The 24,290-nt window shown below is 41.6% G+C and overlaps 1 protein-coding gene across 3 annotated transcripts in view; it reads right to left on the bottom strand.

Annotated features, from left to right (window-relative positions):
• Nucleotides 1-24,290, bottom strand: part of ANKS1A (ankyrin repeat and sterile alpha motif domain containing 1A) — a 248,160-nt gene that overhangs the window by 201,849 nt on the left and 22,021 nt on the right. For all 3 annotated transcript variants that reach the window (XM_075853521.1, XM_075853522.1, XM_075853523.1), the window contains exons 2-3: nucleotides 21,317-21,397; nucleotides 17,810-17,966 (exon numbers count right to left, since the gene is read on the bottom strand). In XM_075853521.1, the coding sequence (XP_075709636.1) occupies nucleotides 17,810-17,966; nucleotides 21,317-21,397 (238 nt within the window). The remainder of the gene's footprint in view (nucleotides 1-17,809; nucleotides 17,967-21,316; nucleotides 21,398-24,290) is intronic.

Genomic DNA, 24,290 nt, shown 5'->3' with positions numbered 1-24,290 from the left:
ACTAAAAATACTCACTGTACCCCTAGATGAATACCTAGGATTTGTAATATCGTGTAGTATCTGTACAATTTTTTAGGCCTATGCAAACATGACATGTGCCCAAAAATCATTCAAGTAAAATAAGGCCTCAAAATCCTTGTGGTGTTAAAATACTTTCTGGCCCTGCCCAATGTCCAGCAAAAGCAGATTAGAGCCAATTTGAGGGTATTTCTAAACTCAGAAGAAACAGCCTGATAAATATTGAGGTGCTTTTCTTCAGGTGCTCTGTGTCTGAAAAAGCTGTCCTATAAATGTAGCATTTGTGAAAAAATTTAAAATATGTTCTTTCCACGCCAGGTTTCCACAAGATTCAGCAAAAAAAGAAAAACTATGGGGTTAAAATGTGATCACACCCCTAGAAAAATTCCTTGAGGGGCGTAGTTTCCAAAATGGGGTCACTTTTGGGGGGTTTGTACGGTTTTGGTCCCTCCAGTGCATGCAAACGTGACATGGCACTGCAAACTATTCCAGCAAAATCCACGCTCCAAAATCCAAATGATGCTCCTACTCTTCTGAGCCCTGCTGTAGGTCCAAAAATCAGTTTATTACCACATATGGCATATTGCCGCAATCGGGAGAAATTGCTTTACAAATATTGTTGTTCTTTATCTCTTTTATTCCTTGTAAAAATGAAATATGTCTACGTTTTTTCAGAAGAAAAATTTAGATTTTCATCTTTACACACTAATTCAAATCAATTTAGCACAACTGTAGGGTTAAAATGCTAACTATACCACTAGATAGATTCCTTGAGGGGTGTAGTTTCCAAAAGGAGCTCACTTTGGGGGGGGGGGGGGGTTGCTGTTTTGGAACCACAAGAACTCTTCAAACCGGACATGGTGAGTAATATATATTCTAAATAAAAAAAATTAAAAAAAGAGGAGGCCCCAAAAAGATGTAACCTATCTGCTACATTGCTCATGCAATTTACAATATATAGGACGTACTACAGAAACACTCAGTCTTCTACGCTATTACTTCCGGCAAAACGACGATTCCGGCGCACAACAGAGACAAGCGGAAACCATGGGCACCAGATCAGTCTCCATTGAAATCAATGGCGATGGAAATGGAAACCACTGGTTTCTGTTCATGTCAGTTTGTGTCTGTTCAGGGTCCCGTTCTGACGGAAAGCTCAGACGGAACGTCAGAACGGAACCCCAACGCAGATGTGAACAGAGCCTTAGAGTCACTACCATTGAAGAAACAAAGGGAACATTTTTGGATTTATAAACTTTTCTGTTTACATCCTAAATAGCCTGAATGATATTACCGAGACTGCATTAGAGTGATTATGTCATAATTACATTAATGGAGATTATTAACCTTTTTTCCTTGGTTTCAATATGTCTGTAAACATTTTTAATCATCTTTTAATCATTTTACACATAATTTAATTTCATTGTAATTGCTACTCATGTGTTGGGCTTCTTATCATAATCCCCTTAATAGGACACGTTTTTTACATCTTCAATTTTATACTATATATATATATATATATATATATATATATATATATATATATATATATATATATAGAAACATAGAACACAGCAACGGCACCAGGACTTCAGAGTAGATGAAAGCAAAAAGTGGATTTATTCACCTCAATAAAGCAACGTTTCGGTTCAACAGGAACCTTTCTCAAGCCATGGCTTGACAAAGGTTCCTGTTGAACCGAAACGTTGCTTTATTGAGGTGAATAAATCCACTTTTTGCTTTCATCTACTCTGAAGTCCTGGTGCCGTTGCTGTGTTCTATGTTTCTCTCTATTCTCTTGGGGAATTGATTCACCCCCAGGTAACGAGCACATGGCCTGATTTTTTGGAAACCATTGGAGTGCTGTGTTCATCTACCATTGGACTGTATGTATATATATATATATATATATATATATATATATATATATATATATATATATATATATATATCCCCCACTGTCTAACCATCCCTCCCCTTATCAATTAGTATTTAGTACCTGTATATCTCCTATTATTGTATTGTTCCATGTATCTCGCATTGGGCAGTTTGCTATTTACATCTTATTTTCCTACCTCGCCTTCCGTAGTCCTCCTATTGCTATGCCTCCAGGTACACTACTCTGAGCACCGCCTGTGTTTTACTCTTCTTCTGGTGCATATGGATTTGCTACGTAGATACTCATCCTCAATGTGAGTTTTTACTCTTTTTAGTTTTCCTATAGCGATTTTAAATGATCATGATGTAATAGTCCGACTAAATGTATTTTTTCTGTTCACCTGCTCTGACCAATATACCGTTTATTTTAATGATATGACATTTCATCTTTATTTGCTGTTAGTTTATGATATGTAAAGAATATTCTATTATATGACATATTACCCCTGACACTTATATGTGAGTTTTGCAATTGATACATGTGTTCCTGTGTATTATGACCTCTCTCGGTTTTGCATTGTGATGACCCCAGGTGACGTCACAGGTGATTTCGGACCTATCTGTTTTCCTCAGTTTTTTCTTGTGCGATGTAATTAACTGAATGTATATAAGATGCTTTATTGGATTATAACTACTTGGCCTGATGAAGACGCTCGTTCGGCGCCGAAACACGTAGCCCTTATTATGTTGCATTAAACTACTGTATTACCATCACACCTTTTTATTGAACTGTTTAGCAGCGCTTGTTTTGGGGTTCCATTTTCCCTTATATTCCCCTCCTTTATTTTGCAGCAACTATCTTGTTGCTAGTTTGGACCTCGGCTGCAGCTTTACACACGGAGATTGTGTTTCTTATCTTAACCAGAGTTGTGCCTGTTTGTGCACAACCCTCTAAGGTGAGCATATTGTTGTTCCCATCCCTGTTAATATCCATCCTTGGGTAATCTGCACCACGTGGCGCCGTGCTTTGTGTTTTTCACTTTTTTCGTTTAAGTTTAACCCCTTAGGCGTTTCACAAGAATTACAGCAAATTAAAAAGGTGAAATTTACAAATTTCATTTTTAATAATTTTTTTCTGTAACACAAAGTTTCAGAGAAACGCAACTCAATATTTATTGCCCAGATTCTGCAATTTTTAGAAACATCCAACATGTTGCCCTAGTGTGCTAATGGACAGAAGCACAGGCCTCAGAAGCAAAGAAGCGCCTAGAGCAAACGCCCGAATTACGTCTGAAACTTGGTCGTGTAAACATACCCTTACAGTGTATTGTAGAGGAGACTAACCTGCTTCGAACGTTTATTTTCATTTTCTGCTTACTGCCTCCTTTGTAGAGAAATACGTTTTAATATGTTTATGCTAATGAGCATTTGGGTGCAACAAGGGCATCACCGCTGCACCTAAATGCTCTTACGTCGCTCCCCAGTTCAACCCCCCCTCACATCTCTTCTTACATTGATTGACATGCCTTGCCCCGTAATGTCTAACGTGCACAGGTGTGCCTGCTCATTACTCGGCGCATGCACAGTACGATCTTTCTGCTCGACATCCTAGTTGGCTCTACGGCGCATGCGCCGAAGAGCAGGTACGATGCGCATGCGCATTAGTGCCGATTAGAATGTCGAGCAGAAGATCACACTGCGCTAGGGATGCACGATGCATCGAAACTTCGATACGGTTTCGATACTCTGCATCCCCAAACGGTTGGATACCACTACTTCATGTATTTCGATACTTAGCTGTGCGCCCGCACAGCTAAGTATAGTAAGACATGAATGTATGAGAGCGGGGCTGCGGCTGTGTGATACAGCCATTGCCCCGCTACTGAGTCATGACAAGTGCGCGCGGTCAGGATGATGTGATGCGGCCAGCGCTGCACTAATGATTGCCGGCACTGAAGACAGAACATGGCGGGAGCGCTGCAGAACACCTCCCTGTTCTGTCCTCCGTGCCTGAACCGCCGCTCATTAGTGCAGCACCGGCCGCATCTCCTCATGCTGACTGTGCGCGTACTTCCTGTCAGGAGCGGGGCAATGGCTGTATTACACTGCCGCAGCCCCGCTGGCAGAGATCAGAGAAACCGCTCATCTCCACCGTTATTCCCCTGAATGCTGCGATCAAAGCTGAACGCAGCATTCAAGAGGAAGTGAGAAGGGGGATGCCCCTTGGACCGCATCACAGGGAATTCCTGTGACGCGATTGAAGGACATACCATTGAAGGACCCCAGTGCTGTCTGACCATATTTCCTGTTGCTAGGGCATACTTCGGTATATCCTAACAACTGCCTGTGTACTATCTGTACACAGGTTAATGTACTGGGATATAGATATATGCCAGTACATTAAAGTTTAAAAATAAAGTAAAAACAAAGTAATGTTACATTAAAAAAAAATTACACATACACCTTTTTTGCAATAAAGATTAACCCCTTCCCGACATTTGCCGTATGGGTACGCCATGGAAAGCATTGACTTCCCGCAAATTGACGTACCCATACGCCAAATGTTTGGCACCGGCTCAGAAGCTGAGCCGGTGCCATCATTGGATCTCAGCTGTATCTGACAGCTGAGATCCGACTAACGGCGGGGACCGAAATTAGCTTCGATCCCCGCCATTAACCCCTTAAGTGCAGCGCTCAAACGCGAGTGAAGCACTGAAGGCGTTTGCAGCTCATTCAAATTGCCGGGGTTCCGGTGGCTGCAATGGCAACCGGAGGCCTAATACTGGCCTCCTTGTCTGCCTATCACGGAAACCGGTCAAGATCCGCCCGGCGGCGGAGCCTGATCGGCTTCCGTAGCCGCCGGCAAGATGACGCCGGGTCAGGAGCTGATCCGGCGTCATCAGCGGTGGAAGTCAGCTGTATGTTACAGCTGACATCCACCTGTAACGGCAGGAACCGGAGCTAGCTTCGACTTAACCCCTTCGACTGGCGACTGCTGCTATGGCAACAGGAGAGACAATGGTCTCCTGCTCTGCCATTACAGAAGGAGATTAGGCCCCGCCGGGAGGCGAAGCCTAATCGGCTTGCTGTCAGTGAATAACTGACAGATCTAATACATTGCACTACGTAGGTAGTGCAATGTATTAGAAAAAAATAAATCTGACAGTTGGACCTTCAAGTCCCCTAGTGGGACTTAAGAAAAAGTGTAAAAAAAAAAAGTTTGAAAACAATAAAATTTGCAAGTAATAAAATAAGAGTTAAAGGGGGAGTGTTTTATCAAGTCCTCTATTATTGAAAAAAAATTTAATAAACCATACGTATTTGGTAATGCCGCGACCGTAACGACCTGAGGTATCAAAATATTACATTATTTATTGCACGCGGTGAACCGCATAAAAAAAAAAGAAAAAAACGTAAAAAAACTATACCAGAGTTTCTGTTTTTTTGGTCACTTTGACCTATAAATATAGAACTAAAAAATGATCAAAAAGGCGCACGTAATCCAAAAATGGTACCTATAAAAACTATAGCCCGTCTCGCAAAATCAAACCCTCATACAGCTGCGTCGACAAATTTTTTTTTTTAAAAGTTATGGTTCTCACAACTTGGTAACAGAAAAAATACATTCTTTTTACAAAAGTTATTTTATTGTGCAAAAAGTTGCAAAACATAAAAAAGTGCTATAAAATAGGTATCGCTGGAATCGTACAGACCCGCAGAATAAAGTTAACATGTAATTTATAACGCTTGGTGAACGCTGTATAAAAAACGAAATAAAACTATGCCAGAATTGCGGTTTTTTGTTCACCTGTCCTCCCAAAAAATAGGATAAAAGGTGATCAAAAAAAAATCGCATGTACCCCAAAATGGTACCAATAATAACTACAGCTCGTCCTGCAAAAAAAAGCCCTCTCACAACTACGTCTATGAAAAAATAAAATTAGTTATGGCTCCAATAAGTCAGGAAATAAAAAATATGCAGTTGTTTGAAGAGGCGATTTATCAAGGACCTAAATTTAGGGAACCAGGAAAGGGAGGGCCCAAACATATCTTCTGGAAGCGAGGGTACCCGTATTCTACCAGGACAACACTTTCCCAGCAAAATTCCCCAAACTGCAAAGGTGCGGAGTGTGGACCAAAAGGGGGATAAGAAAGGACGCCATATATCAGTGCGACACCGGCCTGTGCAGAAAGGATTGCTTCACAGCGTAACACACATCTATGGATCATTTTATTGTTTTTTTTTACGCCATTATTATACCACCTGACCATGCCCCTGATGTACCCTGCCCAGCTTACATGTGCCCCCACATTATAAACGGAAACACCAGCAATACTCAAACAAAATCCGCTCTCCAAAAGCCAAATGGCGCTCCCTCCGCTCTGAACCCTACAGCGTGCCCAAACAGCAGTTTCCTTCCACATATATGGCATCGTCATACCCGGGAGAACCCTTTCAACAATTTTTGGGGTGTGTGTATCCAGTGTCATAAGCTAGGCATGACAAATTTGCCACTGAAATGGCATATTTAGGGAAAAATATACATTTTTAACTTGCACCATCCGCAGCGCATTCATTTATGGAAAAGACCTGTGGGGTGAAATTCTCACTACACCCCTTAATAAATGCCTTGAGGGGTGCAGTTTCCAAATTGTGTCACTTCTCAGGGGTTTCTTTTTATTATTTCACATCTGAGCCTATGCAATTGTGAACCAATACTTTGTAAATCGCCAAATTAGGCCTCAATTTCGCATGGTATTCTCTCACTCCTGAGCCTGGTCAAATGTCCAGGCAAAAGATTAGGGTCACATGTAGGGTGTTTCTAAAACCGGGAAACACTGCATAATAATTAGAGGGCTGTCTTGTTATGGTGGCACAAGCCGGGCACCACATGTTGGCATATCTATGGAAAAAAATCCCATTTTCACTCTGCAACATGGAGTGCACACTAATTTCTACAAAACACCTGCGGGGTTAACATGCTTACTACACCCCTAGGTAAATGCATTTTTGGTCCGATTTGGTCCCACAGGCGCCCAGAAATCAATCCAGCAAAATCTGCACTCCAAATGGCGCTCCTTCCCTTCTGAGCCCTGCCGTGTGCCCAAATAGCAGTTTCTGACCACATATGGGGTATTGCCGTACTCGGGAGAAATTGCTTTACAAATGTTGGGTTCTTTTTTTTCCTTTATTTGTTGAGAAAATGAAAAATTTTGCGCTAAAGCTACGTCTTATTGAAGAAAAAGGATTGTTTTTATTTTCACTGCCCAATTCTAATAAATTCTATAAAACATATATGGGGTCTAAATGCTTACTACACCCCTAGATGAATTCCTCAAGGGGTATAGTTTCATAAATGGAATCACTTTTTGGGCATTTTCATTGTTTTGTCCCCTCAGGGGCTTTGCAAATGCGATGTGGCCTCCGCAAACCATTCCTGCTAAATGTGATCTCCAAAAGCAAAATAGCGCTCTTTCACTTCTAAGCCCCGCCGTGTGTCCAAATAGCCGTTTATGACCACATGTGGGGTATTGTTTTACTCAGGAGAAACTGCTTTACAAATTTTGTGGTGCTTTTTCTCCTTCAGTCCTTGTGGAAAGGAGAAAAAAAATGCTAAACCTACATTTTCTTTGAAAAAAAAATTTAGATTTTTATTTTCAGGGCCTACTTCCAATAATTTCTGCAAAAAACCTGTGGGGTCAAAACGCTCACGATACCCCTAGATAATTTCCTCAATGGGTGTAGTTTCAAAAATGGGATCACTTGTGTGGGGTTTTCAATGTTTTGTCCCCTCAGGGGCTTTGTAAATGTGACATGGCCTCCGCAAACCATTCCTGCTAAATGTGAACTCCAAAAGCCAAATGGTGCTCCATCCCTTCTAAGCCCTGCCGTGTGTCCAAACAGTCGTCTATAATCACATGTGGGGTATTGTTTTACTCAGGAGAAATTGCTTTACAAATTTGGTGGTGCTTTTTCACATTTAGTCCTTGTGGAAATGAGGAAAAAAAATTCTAAACCTACATTTTCTTTGAAAATGTAGATGTTAATTATCACGGCCTACTTCCAATACTTTGCCAAATAGGGTCACTTTTGGGGGATTTCCACTGTTTTGGCACCGCAAGAGCCCTTCAAACCTGACATGGTGCCTAAAATATATTGTAATAAAAATAAGGCCCCAAAATCCACTAGGTGCTCCTTTGCTTCTGAGGCCGGTGCTTCAGTCCAGTAGCACGCTAGGGCCACATGTGGGATATTTCCTAAAACTGCAGAACCTGGGCAATAAATATTGAGTTGCATTTCTCTGGTAAAACTTTGTGTTATAAAGAAAATTGGATTAAAAATTAATTTCTGCAAAAAAATATTACATTTGTAAATTTCACCTCTACTTTGCTTTAATTCCTGTGAAAAGTCTAAAGGGTTAAGAAATTTTCTAAATGCTGTTTTGAATACTTTGAGGGGTGAAGTTTTTAAAATGGGGTGACTTTTTGGGGGTTTCTAATATATAAGGACCTCAAAGCCACTTCACAACTGAACTGACCCCTGTAAAAATAGCCTTTTGAAATTTTCTTGAAAATGTCAGAAATTGCTGCTAAAGTTCAAAGCCTTGTAACGTCCTAGAAAAATAAAAGGATGTTCAAAAAACGATGCCAATCTAATGTAGACATATGGGGGATGTTAATTAGCAACAATTTTGTGTGGTATAACTGCCTATCTTAAAAACTTCACCCCTCAAAACAGCATTTAGATAATTTAATCCTTTAGGCGGTTCACAGGAATTAAAGAGGCTCTGTCACCAGATTTTGCAACCCCTATCTGCTATTGCAGCAGATCGGCGCTGCAATGTAGATTACAGTAGCGTTTTTATTTTTAAAAAACTAGCATTTTTGGCCAAGTTATGACCATTTTCGTATTTATGCAAATGAGGCTTGCAAAAGTACAACTGGGCGTGTTGAAAAGTAAAAGTACAACTGGGCGTGTATTATGTGCGTACATCAACGCGTGTTTACTACTTTTACTAGCTGGGCGTTGTGTATAGAAATATCATCCACTTCTTTTCACAACGCCCAGCTTCTGGCAGTGCAGACACAGCGTGTTCTCGAGAGATCACGCTGTGACGTCACTCACAGGTCCTGCATCGTGTCGGCACCAGAGGCTACAGATGATTCTGCAGCAGCATCGGCGTTTGCAGGTAAGTCGATGTAGCTACTTACCTGCAAATGCTGATGCTGCTGCAGAATCAACTGTAGCCTCTGGTGCCGACACGATGCAGGACCTGTGAGTGACGTCACAGATCTGCACTGCCAGAAGCTGGGCGTTGTGAAGAGAAGTGGATGATACTTCTCATCAGAACGCCCAGCTAGTAAAAGTAGTAAACACGCCCCGATGTACGCACATAATACACGCCCAGTTGTACTTTTACTTTTCAACACGCCCAGTTGTACTTTTGCAAGCCTCATTTGCATAAATACGAAAATGGTCATAACTTGGCCAAAAATGCTCGTTTTTTTAAAATAAAAACGTTACTGTAATCTACATTGCAGCGCCGATCTGCTGCAATAGCAGATAGGGGTTGCAAAATCTGGTGACAGAGCCTCTTTAAAGCAAAGTAGAGGTGAAATTTAAAAATTTCATATTTTTTTGCAGAATTTTTTTTATTAGAATATATTTTAGGCACCATGTCAGGTTTGAAGGGCTTGCAAAAGAGTGCCAAGACTCTGGAAATGCCCCAAAAGTGAAAAGTGACCCCATTTGGGAAACTTCACCCCTCAAGGAAATTATCTAGAGGTATAGTGGGCATTTTGACCCCACAGGTTTATTTCAGAAATTATTGGATGTAGTTCGTGAAAATGAAAAATCGACAAAAAGTTTGCAAAATTTGTAAAGCAATTTCTCCCGAGTAAAAAAAAATACCCCACATGTGGTCATAAATGGCTGTTTGGACACACGGCAGGGCAAGGAAGGGAAAGAGTGCCATTTGGCTTTTGGAGCTTAAATTTAGCAGGAATGGCTTGCGGAGGCCATGTCGCATTTGCAAAGCCCCTGAGGGGACAAAACAGTGGAAACCCCCCTCAAGTGACCCAATTTTAGAAATTACACCCATTGAGGAAATTATCTAGAGGTATAGTGAGCATTTTGACTGCACAAGCTTTTTGCAGAATTTATTAGAAGTTGGCCATGAAAATAAAAACAAATCTCTTTTCTTCGATAAGGCGGGATTCACACGACCGGGTCGTTCCCGAGCCCGAGTGTCGGCCGGTAAAATCTGCCATTTTGCCCGGCCGGTTTGCATTAAGTTTTCCATCCGTGCTGGGCCGGGCAGATCCGGACAGTGACATCAGCGGCAACTCCTGAAGGGGAATCCCCATGTGTTTGGGGATTCCGCTTCAGGCGTTTCCCCTGATGTCACTGCCCAGATATGGACAGAGACATCAAGCGCTCTGTCCAGGAGCGGAATCCCCGAACACACGGGGATTCCGCTCCTTCAAGGAGCTAAAGTGCGGCTAGCACATAGCAGAGCGGGGAGATACCGCCCTGCTCTGCTATAGTGGCGTCGCTACAGTAGTAGCAGCCGCAGCAGCTGCTAGCGGCGCCATCGAAGGTGTCGCCGGGCCAGGGTGCTTTTAAAACAAGCAGGGGAAGGGAGCCAGCGCAGCGCTCCCTTCCATCTGCTGTACACCCCGGCCCTGCCACACAGTGTACAGCGATGCCATTCGTCAGAATGGCATCAACTCCTCCTCCTCACATGCACTCTGCGCTGTGAGGAGGAGGAGATAGAGTGCAAGCGCCGTAAAACCCGGCCATCACTCGGGACACATCCCGGTGATGGCCGTGTATTACCCGGCCCCATAGACTTCCGGCCGTCAAAAAATCGGTCGTGCGAATAGCCCCATTAGGGGTCTATTATTCCTAATGCAGCCGGGTGCCGGCCGATTTATGAACGGCCGGCACCCGGCCGGGAAACCCTGCCGTGTGAATGAGGCCTTAGACGTAGCTTTAGTTTAAAATTTTTCATTTGCTCAACAAATAAAGGAAAAAAAGAACCAACATTTGTAAAGCAAATTTCTCCCGAGTACGGCAATACCGCATATGTGGTCATAAACTGCTGTTTGGGCACACAGTAGGGCTCAGTAGGGAAGGAGCGCTATTTGGCTTTTGGAGTGCAGATTTTGCTGGATTGGTTTCTGGGCGCTGTCACATTTGCAAAGCCCCTGTGGGAACAAAACTGTGGAACCCCCAAGAAGTGACCTCATTTTGGAAGCTACACCCCCTCAACGTATTCACCTAGGGGGTGTAGTGAGAATGTTAACACCGCAGGTGTTTTGCAGAAATTAGTGTGCACTCTATGTCGCAGAGTGAAAAATTTGTTTTTTTTCCCCATAGATATGCCAATATGTGTCTAATTATTATGCGGTGTTTCCCGTTTTTAGAATCACCCTACCAGGGGCCCTAATCTTTTGCCTGGACATTCGACCAGTCTCAGGAGTGAAAGATCACAATACGAAATTGAGGCTTAAATTGGCGATTTACACAGTATTGGTTCACAATTGCAGAGGCTCTGATGTGAAGTAAAGTAAAGAAACCCCTGAGAAGTGACCCCATTTTGGAAATTGCACCCCTCAAGGCATTTATTAAGGGGTGTAGTGAGCATTTTCACCCATGGGTCTTATCCATAAAGGATTGCGCTGCGAGGGTGCAAAGTAAAAATTTAAATTTTTCCCTAAATATGTTATTTCAGTGGCAAATATGCCATGCCCAGCTTGTGTCACTGGAGACACCCCAAAAATTGTTAAGAAAGGGTTCTCCCGGGTATGGCGATGCCATATATGTGCAAGTAAACAGCTGTTTGGGCACGCTGTAGGGTTCAGAGGGGAGGATTTTGCTTGGTAGTAGTTTTGTTTGGAGTATTACTGGTATTTGAATATAGAATGTGGGGGTACAGGTAAGCTGGGCAGAGTACACTAGGGGCATAGTCAGGTGATATAATAATGGGATAGATATTTGTTACACTGTGAAGCAATCCTTTCTGCACATGCCAGTGTCGCACTGATAAATTATGTCCTTTCTTATCCCCCTTTTAGTCCACTCTCTGTAACTTTGCAGTTTGGGGAATTTTGCTCGGAAAGAGTTGGCCTGGTATATGGGCACCCTCGCTTCCAGCAGATATGTTTGGGTCCTACCCTTCCTGTTTCCCTAATTTTAGGGCCTTGATAATTTGCCTCTTGAAACAGAAGAAATGTTACAGGTGGAGGTCAGCTGTAACATACAGCTGACATATACCGCTGATGACCCCGGCTACAGCGGACATCCACCGCTGATGACCCCGGCTCAGCTTCTGAGCCGGCACCATCTTGCCGTCGGCTACAGAAGCCTTTCAGGCCCCGCCTCCGGGCAGAGCCTGAACGGCTTCCGTGCTAGGCAGACCGGGAGGCCAGTATTAGGCCTCCAGTTGCCATTGCGGCCACCGGAACCCCCGCAATCTCATTGCTGGGGTGCCTTTGAGCTGAAAACACCTTAAATGCAGTGATCGCTTTTGACCGCTGCATTTATGGGGTTAATGGCAGGGATCAAAGCTAATTTTGTTCCCCGCCATTACAGCCGGATGTCAGCTGTAATACAACGCTGACATCAGGCGATGATGGCCCCGACTCCGCTTCTGAGCAGGTGCCATGCAATTGTCGTATGGATACGGCAAAATGCGGGAAGCACTAGCTTCCCATGACTTATCCATACGACAAATGTCAGGAAGGGGTTAATGGTAATTTAAATGGAGTAGTCATTTTTTATAGCCATTTTATAATGGAGTTTGAGTGGAAAGCTCTTTGGCTGTAGTCATCCATGTTGTTATTTTACGTGTGTGTAATCTCATAGAATTTATACCACAAAGGATTCACATTTCTTTGGCTTTAATTACATTATTAGAGGCTTCATTATTTTTTACCTATAGATATTTGAAAGAACACATTGGGGCAGATTTACTTGCTGTCTAACATTTGGACAGTGTAAACTTAGACCAGTCAGAAGATGCACCAAATTTATCACAGTGGTGAATGCTGTATGCGAATATGGTGCATTTCGCTAGAGACTTTCCTCCTCCTTAGACCACCTTTGATTGGTCTTAATTTGCGACAGAATTTTGTGCCAAATTTGCGGGACATGTAAGCCCTGCTTCTTTTGTGAAGTCCCGCCTCTTTTTCATAACTTTTTTTTTTGAGGTGCAAACATCTGTTCTAAAATGAAATGCGCGAAATTGCAGCATTTTCCGACACATTCTAGGTGCAGACGCATTAGTAAATCTGCCACAATATTCCTAAAATAAAACAACACTTGTAGGACTGATGTCCATTATGGAAGTGGTAAATATTTTCTCTGTGTGTATGGTTTTTTTTCTCATGGTTTAACCCCTTAAGGACGCAGCCTAGTTTGGGCCTTAAGGCTCAGAGCCCATTTTTCAAATCTGACATATTTCACTTTATGTGGTAATAACGTCGGAATGCTTAAACCTATCCAAGCGATTCTGAGATTGTTTTCTCGTGACACTTTGGGCTTCATGTTCGTGGTAAAATTTGGTCGATATATTCAGTCTTTATTTGTGAAAAATTGCAAAATTTAGAGAAAATTTACAAAAAATAGCATTTTTCAGAATTTAAATGCATCTGCTTGAAAAACAGACGGTTATACCACCCAAAATAGTTACTAGTTCACATTTCCCATATGTCTACTTAAGATTGGCATCGTTTTTTGAACATTATTTTATTTTTCTTGGACGTTGCAAGGCTTAGAACATAAACAGCAATTTCTCATTCTTAAGAAAATTTCAAAAGCCTTTTTTTGAAGGTACCGGTTCAGTTCTGAAGTGGATTTGAGGGGCCTATGTATTAGAAACCCCCATAAAACACCCCATTTTAAAAACTAGACCCCTCAAAGTATTCAAAACAGCATATAGAAAGTTTTTTAACCCTTCAGGCATTTCACAGGAATTAAAGCAACGTGGAAATGAAATTTGCAAATTTCATTTTTTCTGCTGAATTTCAAATTTATTAATTTTTTTTCTGTAACACAGAAGGTTTTACCAGAGAAATACTACTAAATATGTATTGTCCAAATTCTGCAGTTTTTATAAATGTCCCACATGTGGCCCTACTGCGCTCGTGGACTAAAACACAAGCCCTAGAAGCAAAGAAGCACCTAGTGCATTTTAAGGCCTCTTTTTTATTAGAATATATTTTAGGCAGCATGCCAGGTTTGAAGAGGCGTTGAGGTATCAAAACAATGGAAACCCACCAGAAGTGACCCCATTTTGGAAATTACACCCCTCAAGGAATTCATTTATGGTTTTTGTTATCATTTTGACCGCACAGTTTTTTCACAGCACCTATTTGAATTGGGCTGTGAAATGAAAAAAATGATATTTTTTCCAATAAGATGTAATTTTTGATCAAAATTTCTTATTTTCACAGGGAACAACATACCCCATTTTGTTGCCCAATTTGTCCTTAGTGCGGCAATACCCCATTTGTGGTGATAAACTGCCGTTTGGGCCCATGGGAGGGCTCAGAAGGAAAGGACCACCATTTGGCCTACTGGAGCTTTTCTGGTGCTAAGTCATGTATGCAGAAGCCCCTGAGGTACCAGTAGAGTTGAAACCCCCGAGAAGTGACCCCATTTTAAAAACTACACCTCTTAAGACATTCATCTAGAGGTGTAGTGAGCATTTTGACCCCACAGGTACTGTGTAAAAGATAATGCGCAGCAGATGGTGCAGAGTGAGATTTGCAATTTTATATATATATATATATATATATGGCATGTCAGTGTCCGATATAGTGTGCCCAGCATGCGCCACCGGAGATATACACCCCTTAAATTGTAATGTGGGTTCTCCTGGGTACGGCAATACCCTACATGTGGCTGTTATCAGCTGCCTGGGCACACAGCAGGGCTCAGAAGGGAAAGATGAGGGGGGTAAGCTGTGCGGAGTGCATCACGGTAAATTAAAAATCAAGGGATGTATGATACATTTTAAAACAATCTTTTATACAGAGCCCTGGTTTTTCGGGACACGTGTCACATTGGTATATTGTGTTCTTCCTTATCCCCCTCTTATAGCAGACTCTGCACCTCTTTTGACTCTTTCCCTTTCCACCGGTTTGGGGAACTTCTCTTGGAAAGTGTTGCCCTGGTACGATGCGTGTGGCCTCGCTTCCAGAAGTACTGGGTGCCCCCCCTTCCTGGTCCCTAAAGATTAGATCTTGAAATTCCAGGAAAGTTCCCCTCTGGCCTGCACATCGACGTAGCACGTACGCATTGTACAAAGCCATCTGTATGATGTGCCCGGCCAGCTTCTTATACCACACCGCATGGCGCTGTAGGGCTTCAGGACTTGATTTGACAAGTCCTTCCCTCCCATGTACCTATTGTAGTCCAGGATGCAGTCTGGTTTGGGGGTGGCCTTTCCTTCATATATCCTAAACCTGTAGGTATACCCTGATGCACTCTCACATAGCTTATACATCTTCACGCCATACCTTGCCCTCTTACCCGGCAGGTACTGGCGGAATTGAACCCTCGCTTTAAAATGTACCAGGGACTCATCAATAGAAATACACTTCTCGGGGGTGTATGCTTGGGAAAACCGGGCACTGAAACGGTCTAATAGGGGTCTCCGTTTATACAAACGGTCAAAATGGGGTCATCTCGGGGTGGGCACGACTCATTATCAGTATAATGTGAGAAGCGAAGTATTGCCTCATTTATTTATTTTTTTAGGTTCCAGTTCAGTTCTGAAGTTGCTTTGAGGGGCCCATATATTAGAAACCCCTATCAAACACCCCATTTTAGAAACTAGACCCCTCAAAGTATTCACAACAGCATGTAGAAAGTTTATGAACCCTTTAGGTGTTTCACAGAAATTTAGAGCAAAGTAGAGGTGACATTTACTTTTTTCTTTTGTCAGAAAATCCTCTTTATACCATTTTTTTTATAACACAAAAGGATTTATCAGAGAATCGCAACTTAATACGTATTGCCCAGATTCTGCAGTTTAGAGAAATATCCCACATGTGGCCCTCGGGCGGTAATGGACTGAAGCACCGGCCTCCGAAGCAAAAGAACACCTAGTGGATTTTGAGCCCTCTTTTTTATTAGGCACCATGTCCGGTTTGAAGAGGTCTTGTGGTGCCAAAACAGTGGAAAATCCCCAAAAGTGACCCCAATTTGGAAACTAGACACCTTGAGGAATTCATTGTAGTTTTCTTGGGGTGCATGCGACTTTTTGATCAGTCTTTATTCTATTTTTATGTGGCGCGGTGACTAAAAAACCGCAATTCTACTATTGTTTTTTTGTTCTATTTTTTTCACAGCGTTCACCGTGCGCTATAAATGACACATTCACTTCATTCTGCGGGGCGATACGATTACGGCGATACCAGATGTTTATAGTTTTTTTATGTCTTATGGCGTTTGCACAATAAAATACATTTTGTAAACAATCATTCACTTTTTGTGTTCCTTATTCTAAGAGCCAGAACGTTTTTATTTTTCCTTCAAAAAAGCCGTGCGAGGACTTATTTTTTGCGTAACGAACTGTAGTTTCGATCAGTACCATTTTTCGGTACATGCGACTTTTTGATCTCTTTTTATTCCATTTTTTGGGAGGTGAAGTGACCAAACAATTGTGATTGTGGTGCGGTTTATTATTTATTTTTTTTACGGCGTTCACCGCGCGGGATAAATAACGAAATAATATTGTAGTTCAGGCCGTTACGGACGCGGCGATACCAATTATGTATAGTTTATTTGTTTATTTATTTATTTATTTTAATAATAAAGACTGATAAGGGAAAAAGGGGGATTTTTACTTTTATTACTTTTAAAACTTTTATTTTCTTATTTTTACACAACTTTTTTTAACTTTTTTTTTACTTTTTTACTTTGTCCCATTAGGGGACTTGAGGGCAGGAGGTCCTGATCGCTATTCTAATACACTGCACTACATGCGTAGTGCAGTGTATTAGAACTGTCAGCTACTCACTGACAGCAAGCATAGTGGGTCCTGACTCTGTCAGGACCCACTAGGCTTCCGTCTATGACATAGCCGGACGCCATTTTTTGGTGTCCGGTTGCCATAGTCACCATCGCCGGCCGCTATCGTGTAGCAGGCCGGCGATGGCGGATTAACCCCTAAGAAGCCGCGATCGCTATTGAACGCGGCTTCTGAGGGGTTAAATCTGCGGGGACCACCGCGATCGGTCCCGGCACATTGAGCAGTGATAGTCTGCTGTCGGAAACAGCAGCTATCACAGCTCATGCACGCGCCCCGCGCGAACGGCGCCGTGTTTACTCCATGACATACTATTATGTCATGGAGCGCGAACGATGCACTTACCATGACATAATAGTATGTCCTGGAGCGTTAAGGGGTTAAGTAACTTTCTTCAAAGCAAAAAAAAAAATTACTTAAAACAACAATACTGTGAAAAAAATGGCACATGCAAACATCGCCTTAACATTTTTGAGGAACATTTGAATTGTTACATTTATTGTTTATTTTATATTTTGTGGATGTCCAGTTTCTTGAGGGATGCCAATAAATCTGGAGTTGACTTTATATAAATATATTGTCATTTGCAGAAATGATCCCTGAACTGCAAAGCAAAAACAAGAAAAGCAGCCCCGTCACCTGAGCAAGAACAGCATCAAAATGTCTAGCATTAAGAGGGTTACACCCAGCCTGAAACAGTTAACTTTTCACAGAAGAGGTTACAGAATGTTGAAGATAAAGGCTTTCAATAGAAATTACATGTACAAAATATTATATTTTAGAATGTAACTTTTTATTTCTATATGCGTGGTCATCCAATTGAGAAGTATTGTGTTTCTAATGATGGGGGGGGGTGTCTTATTTCGATATACCTGCTCATTGACTTTAGAATGTGAAGGTCCATGATGAATGAGTAGACGTACAATTTGGGCATCTCCTTTCCACGCCGCTAGATGTAATGGAAAACATCCTTTACAATCTGCAATGTTTGTTACAGCTTCATTCCTCAATAGAACCTCTACCACTTCCCTATAGAGATAGAAGGAGAAATCATCAGCTTATGAGCAGCAGAATGAAAATAAAAGAAATAGTCACTTGGTGATAATCATCTGATCAGAGGTCACACTACATCTTTTTCTGGGCACTGTACTCGGTGATCTCTGTCAGTCCCATGGACTTTGGATTATCTTGCACAGCATCGCTTTATTCAAACTCCTAGTCATTGCGGTCATGCAGTGACGATGAACAAGGTTTTGGGGATCCTGTACCAACGATCGATGGGATCCAGTGGGGCAATCAGACATTTTTGTTACCTACTCTGTGGATAGCTTATAAATGTCGATTTTCACACAACCTCTTTATTAACCCCTTAAGGACCAGGTCTATTTCAGCCTTAAGGACCAAGCATTCTTTTTCGTTTTTTCCTCCCCGCCTTCCAAGAGTCATAACTTTTTTTATTCTTATGTCAAGATAGCCATATGAGGGCTTGTTTTTTGCGAGACGAGTTGTATTTTTCAATTGCACAATTTTGGGGTGTATATATTCTATTACTTATCTTTTATTCATTATTTTATGGAAGGAATTTTAAAAAAAAAATGTAAAAAAAACCCCAAAAAAAGCAGCTATTCCAGCATGGTTTTTCACGTTTTAAATTTACGCCGTTTACTATGCGGTGTAAATAATATTTTAACTTTATTCTATGGGTCAGTACGATTACGGAGATACCAAATATGCATAGTTTTATTATGCTTTACTACTTTTGGACAATTAAAACACTTTAAACAAGAATTGTTTGTTTTTGCATCGCCACATTTCAAGAGCTGTAACTTTTTATTGTGTCAGTCGATGTCGCCATATAACGACTTGTTTTTTGCGGGACGAGATGTGGTTATCATTGGTATAATTTTGGGGTACATGGGACTTATTGATTAACTTTTATTCCATTTTTTGGTGGCGGAAATGGGGAACAAAATATTTTTCGCCGTTGTTTTTGTGTTATTTTTGGAACCGCATTTATCCGTCAGTTTAATTAATGAGTTAACTTTATTACTTGGGTCGTTACGATCGCGGCGATACCATATAAGTGTGCGTTGTGTTTTTTTGCACTTCTAGTAAATAAAACCACTTTTTATGGAAAAAGGTGGATTTTAGTTTTTACTGTAATCTTTTTTTTTTTTTTTTTTTAATAAATTCTATTTAACTGTTTTAAAAAAAAAAATGTATTAGTCCTAATAGGGGACTTTACCATGTGATCTGCTGATCGCTTATAGAATGCTTTGGTATACTCAGTATACCAAAGAATTATTGCCTGTCAGTGTAAAACTGGCACGGCCTGATAGGCATACAGCCAGGGCAGGCCTGGGGGCCTTTGTTAGGCCCCCGGCAGCCATAACAACCCATCGGCGGTTGCATTCGCAGGCCGCCGATCGGTGACAGAGGGAGCTCTCTCCCTCTGTCAAAAAACTTAAATGTCGCGGTCGGTATGGACTATGATTTAAAGGTGTTAAACGGCCAGGATTGTAGGTTTCTCCAATCCTAGCTGTTGCAACGGGAGCCCGGCTGTCAGTCACAGCCGGGCTCCAACAGCGATCGTGCCGGCATAGCTTCTGTGCCCGCACGATCTCCTTCACGTACATACATGGCATAATGCGCCAATGGCTGGATTCTATGCCTTGCTTGTACGTGATTCTGCGGCAACGGGTTAAAGGGGTTTTCCAGTCACTAAAAATTGATGGCCTATCCTCTGGATAGTCTATCAATTGCTGATGGGTCCGTGTCCGACCTTCGGGACCCCCACCGATTAGTTGTTTTGAAGGGGTCACAGCACTCGTACGAGCGCTGCTACCCCTTCATTTTTATTCACTGAGTCGTCGACACGCATTTAGTGGCGATTCATAGGTATCACAGCCTTTTCTCCCATTCACTTCAATGGGAGAAAATGCTGCAATACCTGAGAAATTTCGGAGTATTTTAAGCAGAGGAGGAACAGATCATTTGTGGTAATTCATGGTAATAGTACACAGGCATGTGTGAAATTCAAACAAAATGTCCCATATATACGTATGGAAGAGTTGTTATAACTTCTATCAATGTTCTCATGCATATCGTTTTGAGCATTGTATGCCTATTTACCATAATGCACTAAATTACAGGTGGTACAAGCACCGCCATCTAGAGACACATGTCATAACCTAGCTATTTGACAAATGTATTTGGAGGGAATAACCCTTTCTTTTAAACCAAAACTTTGGGGATTTTAAATTGTGCCCAAAAAAAAACGGAACTACGAGCAGCTCAACAAATTGCACGTCGCTCACAGCTCAGCTAACAAACCACCAGTAGACAGGTATCAGTACGGTCCGTCACGCAGGAGCTTAGGCTAGGTTATTTTTCTCCGTTTAAAGCAAACGCAGGGGAAAGCTCCCGAATAATACAATACAGAGAGGCTGCGATGGATGCCTAACAGTGGCATTTATCACCTATATACTAATATAAGATGCATTTAACATATACATTGTTAGCTTATTCATTACATATCCATTAAACTGACGCCATTACAGCCGGTGTGTGACGTATGCCACGGTTAGGCATTCATTTAACATATCAGTCACCCATAGACTATAATAACATCCGCGTAATGGATAAGTCATTAAAAATTATCGAGCCGTTCAAAAGTTATAGGGGTGTTCCGGAACTTTTGGTGGGCACTGTATATTGATGCTATTTAGTATTTTTCTGCTATAGGCGTTTCCCATCATGCTATGTAAGGCAGTTTGGATCTATTGGCATTCGATGTCTGGGTGCTAGCTATTACTGTTGGTATATGTGGCCTTTCGGGCAGAATTCTCTGTGTTTTTGTATTTTCGGATACCTGCTGAATATGGCTCGTTAGCTATTAGTCCTAGACATGTTAGAATGATAGTATATAGACCGGGTAATGACCCAGACAATACCAATTATGATTGGCTCCCTCTCTGTCCTCTGTATGCTTGGGCCCTTTCCTGACTTTTTGGTCCCATCAGAGTTTTTCTCTATATTTTATATATTGTGATGTATTGATGTTTTAATTTTCAATAAAATATAAATTTTGTGTTTTCGTATGCATAGCTTTCTGTGGTTATTCCTGTTTTTTTTTGGTGGGTTATTGTATAGGTTATGTGAATTCCATACCCTGACTTATGGAGGTATAATATAGGTTATATACTGTGGACATGCCATACATGTCGGAGATAGGAACACCCCTTTAAGAAACTGCCAATACATTACATAATATATTGGTAAAACGGCTCCAAATCTTCTCATTGAATTGAGGTTTTTCTCTATTACTTTTCAGAACATGTATTCAACTATATAAGAGGTCGTAGACATTATGTACTTACTTGTGACCATTTAAAGCTGCATGATGTAAAGGGGTGTAACCTGAGCTGTCAACACAATTCACATTGGGTCCACGCCAGATACTGGGAAATAAGGGAAAAGAAAATATCACTATAATAATGCACACAATAAGAAATAGGAATTTTAAAAAAAAAGTCAATTATTCACAACCGTTTATACATTTGGATGGTGTCAATTGCTTTCTTCTGGATTAGCAAAAAGTCAAATGTAATAAAATTGAAGCCAATGACCTACAAGTCAACGTTGCATGTAGGAGGCTGTAAATTACATATATATTTTCACGTTAAGATGCATTTGAATCAGCCCAGCAAAATAGAAATAATAGATTTTTCTGCGCTGTTAATAAAAAAAAAAATCTGCAGTTAATCAGAGTTAGTTTCATCATTTCATTAACATAAAAAGGGATTTTGTCAAAAACAAAAAAAAATAAAAATGTTCATATGGGGCAAAAAAAAGTCTGCCAACAAATTCATCATCCTGTGGCTCAAGACACACCAATGTTAAGACAACTGAAGGAAAAACTTTTGGTGCATCTCTTTAAGGCATCATTTACACGAGCGGAATATACGCACGTGCGACGCGCGTGCTTTTCACGCGTGTCGTACGCACCTATATTAGTCTATGGGGTAGTGCAGACAGTGCGTGAGTTTTGCGCAGCGCGAGTCCGCTGCGTAAAACCCACAACATGTTATATATTTCGCATCACACACCCATTGAAGTCAATGGGTGCGTGAAAACCACGCATGCCGCACGGAAGCACTTCCGTGCGAACTGCGTGGTTCGCGCAACAGCTGTCAAACTCTGAATGTAAACAGAAAAGCACCACGTGCTTTTCTGTTTACAAACATCCAAACAGAGTGTCATAATGATGGCGGCTGCGCGAAAATCACGCAGCCGCGCATCATACACTGATGACACACGCAGCTGTTAAGTGCCTTTTACGCACCAAAACGCACACGCTCTTGTAAATCAGGCCTAAGTCTGTTTTGCGACAAAATGGATGAGAAGGTGTTAATATTACTCTAAGCTTTCCTTTCCCAGGTACGCACGCACGCACATACATACATAAGGCTGTAACAGCTGTCAATTGGTGCTTTAGATGTAGCTACAATTTAATGCTCATGGTGAAGCCCTGTTCACATTAGTGTAACAGCTTCCATCTTTCCCATGATGGATTTGTTTTTTAACCGGTTCAGGGCCAGGCTATTTTGAGCCTTCAGGACCATACACCATTTAACCATTTTTAGCACACGTTAAACCTCTATAACTTTTTTATTTGGTGGGCCGGTGAAGTGATTTTTGCAATCTTTTTGTCATAGACCATACAGATTTCTTTTTTTATCATTTTCATACACATTCTTTTTGCGATTTCAGAATTTCTATGCTTAAAGTTTAAAAATGGTAAAAAAAACACATGCTTTTTTATGTTTCAGCTAATTCTTTTTGGTAATATTGTTTTTCCCGAAAATAGACCTTTTATTTGTGATAGTCATTGTCTACTGTAGATTGATCTATTACATGTATATTTTAGGGTAATCGGGTCAAGGCTAGCACGACCACAATGATTTGCGGGGTGGGGGGACATTTTTTTTTATGGGTGGGTATTTTATATGTATTTAGTTTTGTTGCACTTTATTTTACTTTTATTTTCATATTATGGTCTGTCTCTCAATGATCAGAAAATACCTTTGGGGGACTATTTATTTTTATTTTTTTCTTTTACACCTGCACAGCAGGAGAAATCAACCCTCTAAGGGTAAGGCCACACGTTGCATCGCTGACGCGGTTTTGTTGCGTTTGAAAACCGCATGCGGTCAACTGCATGTGTTTTTTGTCTCTGTAAGGCTTGATTCACACGAGCATGTTCGGTCCGTAAAGGACGGAACGTATTTCGGCTGTAAGTCCCGGACCGAACACACTGCAGGGAGCCGGGCTCCTAGCATCATAGTTATGTACGAGGCTAGGAGTCCCTGCCTCTCCGTGGAACTACAGTCCCGTTCTGAAAACATGATTACAGTATGGGACAGTTGTCCCGCAGCGAGGCAGTGACACCTACCGTCATAGATAATGATGCTATGATGCTAGGAGCCCGGCTCCCTGAAGTGTTCGGTCCGGGACTTGCGGCCGAAATACGTTCCGTCCATTACGGACCGAACATGCTCGTGTGAATCCAGCCTAATTAATGCTGCAGTTCTTTTGCGTTTTTAAAAGAAATAATTGATGGACATAGTTCTCACCCGTGTTGAAGTTTGTTAGGTGCTTCCTGTATATAGTTCATTACAACGCATTGCAGAACTGTTAGCAAAAACGCAAGCAGTTCAGCAACATTGGCAGTGCGGTCATTAAAGAGGCTCTGTCACCAGATGATCAAATCCCTATCTCCTATTGCATGTGATCGGCGCTGCAATGTAGATAACAGTAAAGTTTTTTGTTTTTTTTGAAAAACTATCATTTTTGGCCAAGTTATGAGCAATTTTATATTTATGCAAATGAGCCTTTCTAATGGACAACTGGGCGTGTTTTCTCTTATTTCCAACTGGGCGTGTATCGTGTTTGTAACATCTAGGCGTGTTTACTTGTTTTACTAGCTGGGAGTTGTGAATAGAAGTGTATGATGCTGACGAATCAGCATCATCCACTTCTCTTCGTTACCACCCAGCTTCTGGCAGTTCACAGACACACAGCGTGTCCTCGCTCGTCCGACGCGATGAAGTTCCTGTGGGAGGAAGTGAGTGACGTCACAGCGTGATCTCGCGAGGACATGCTGTGTGTCTGTGCACTGCCAGAAGCTGGGTGGTAACGAAGAGAAGTGGATGATGCTGATTCGTCAGCATCATACACTTCCATTCACAACCCCCAGCTAGTAAAACAAGTAAACACACCCAGATGGAAATAAGAGAAAACACGCCCAGTTGTCCATTAGAAAGGCTCATTTGCATAAATATAAAATTGCTT

The sequence above is a fragment of the Rhinoderma darwinii genome, chromosome 2 (genome assembly GCF_050947455.1).
Source record: "Rhinoderma darwinii isolate aRhiDar2 chromosome 2, aRhiDar2.hap1, whole genome shotgun sequence".
Lineage (NCBI taxonomy): Eukaryota > Metazoa > Chordata > Amphibia > Anura > Rhinodermatidae > Rhinoderma > Rhinoderma darwinii.
Note: the sequence above shows the minus strand (reverse complement) of the source record. Positions and strands in the feature narration are given on the sequence as shown.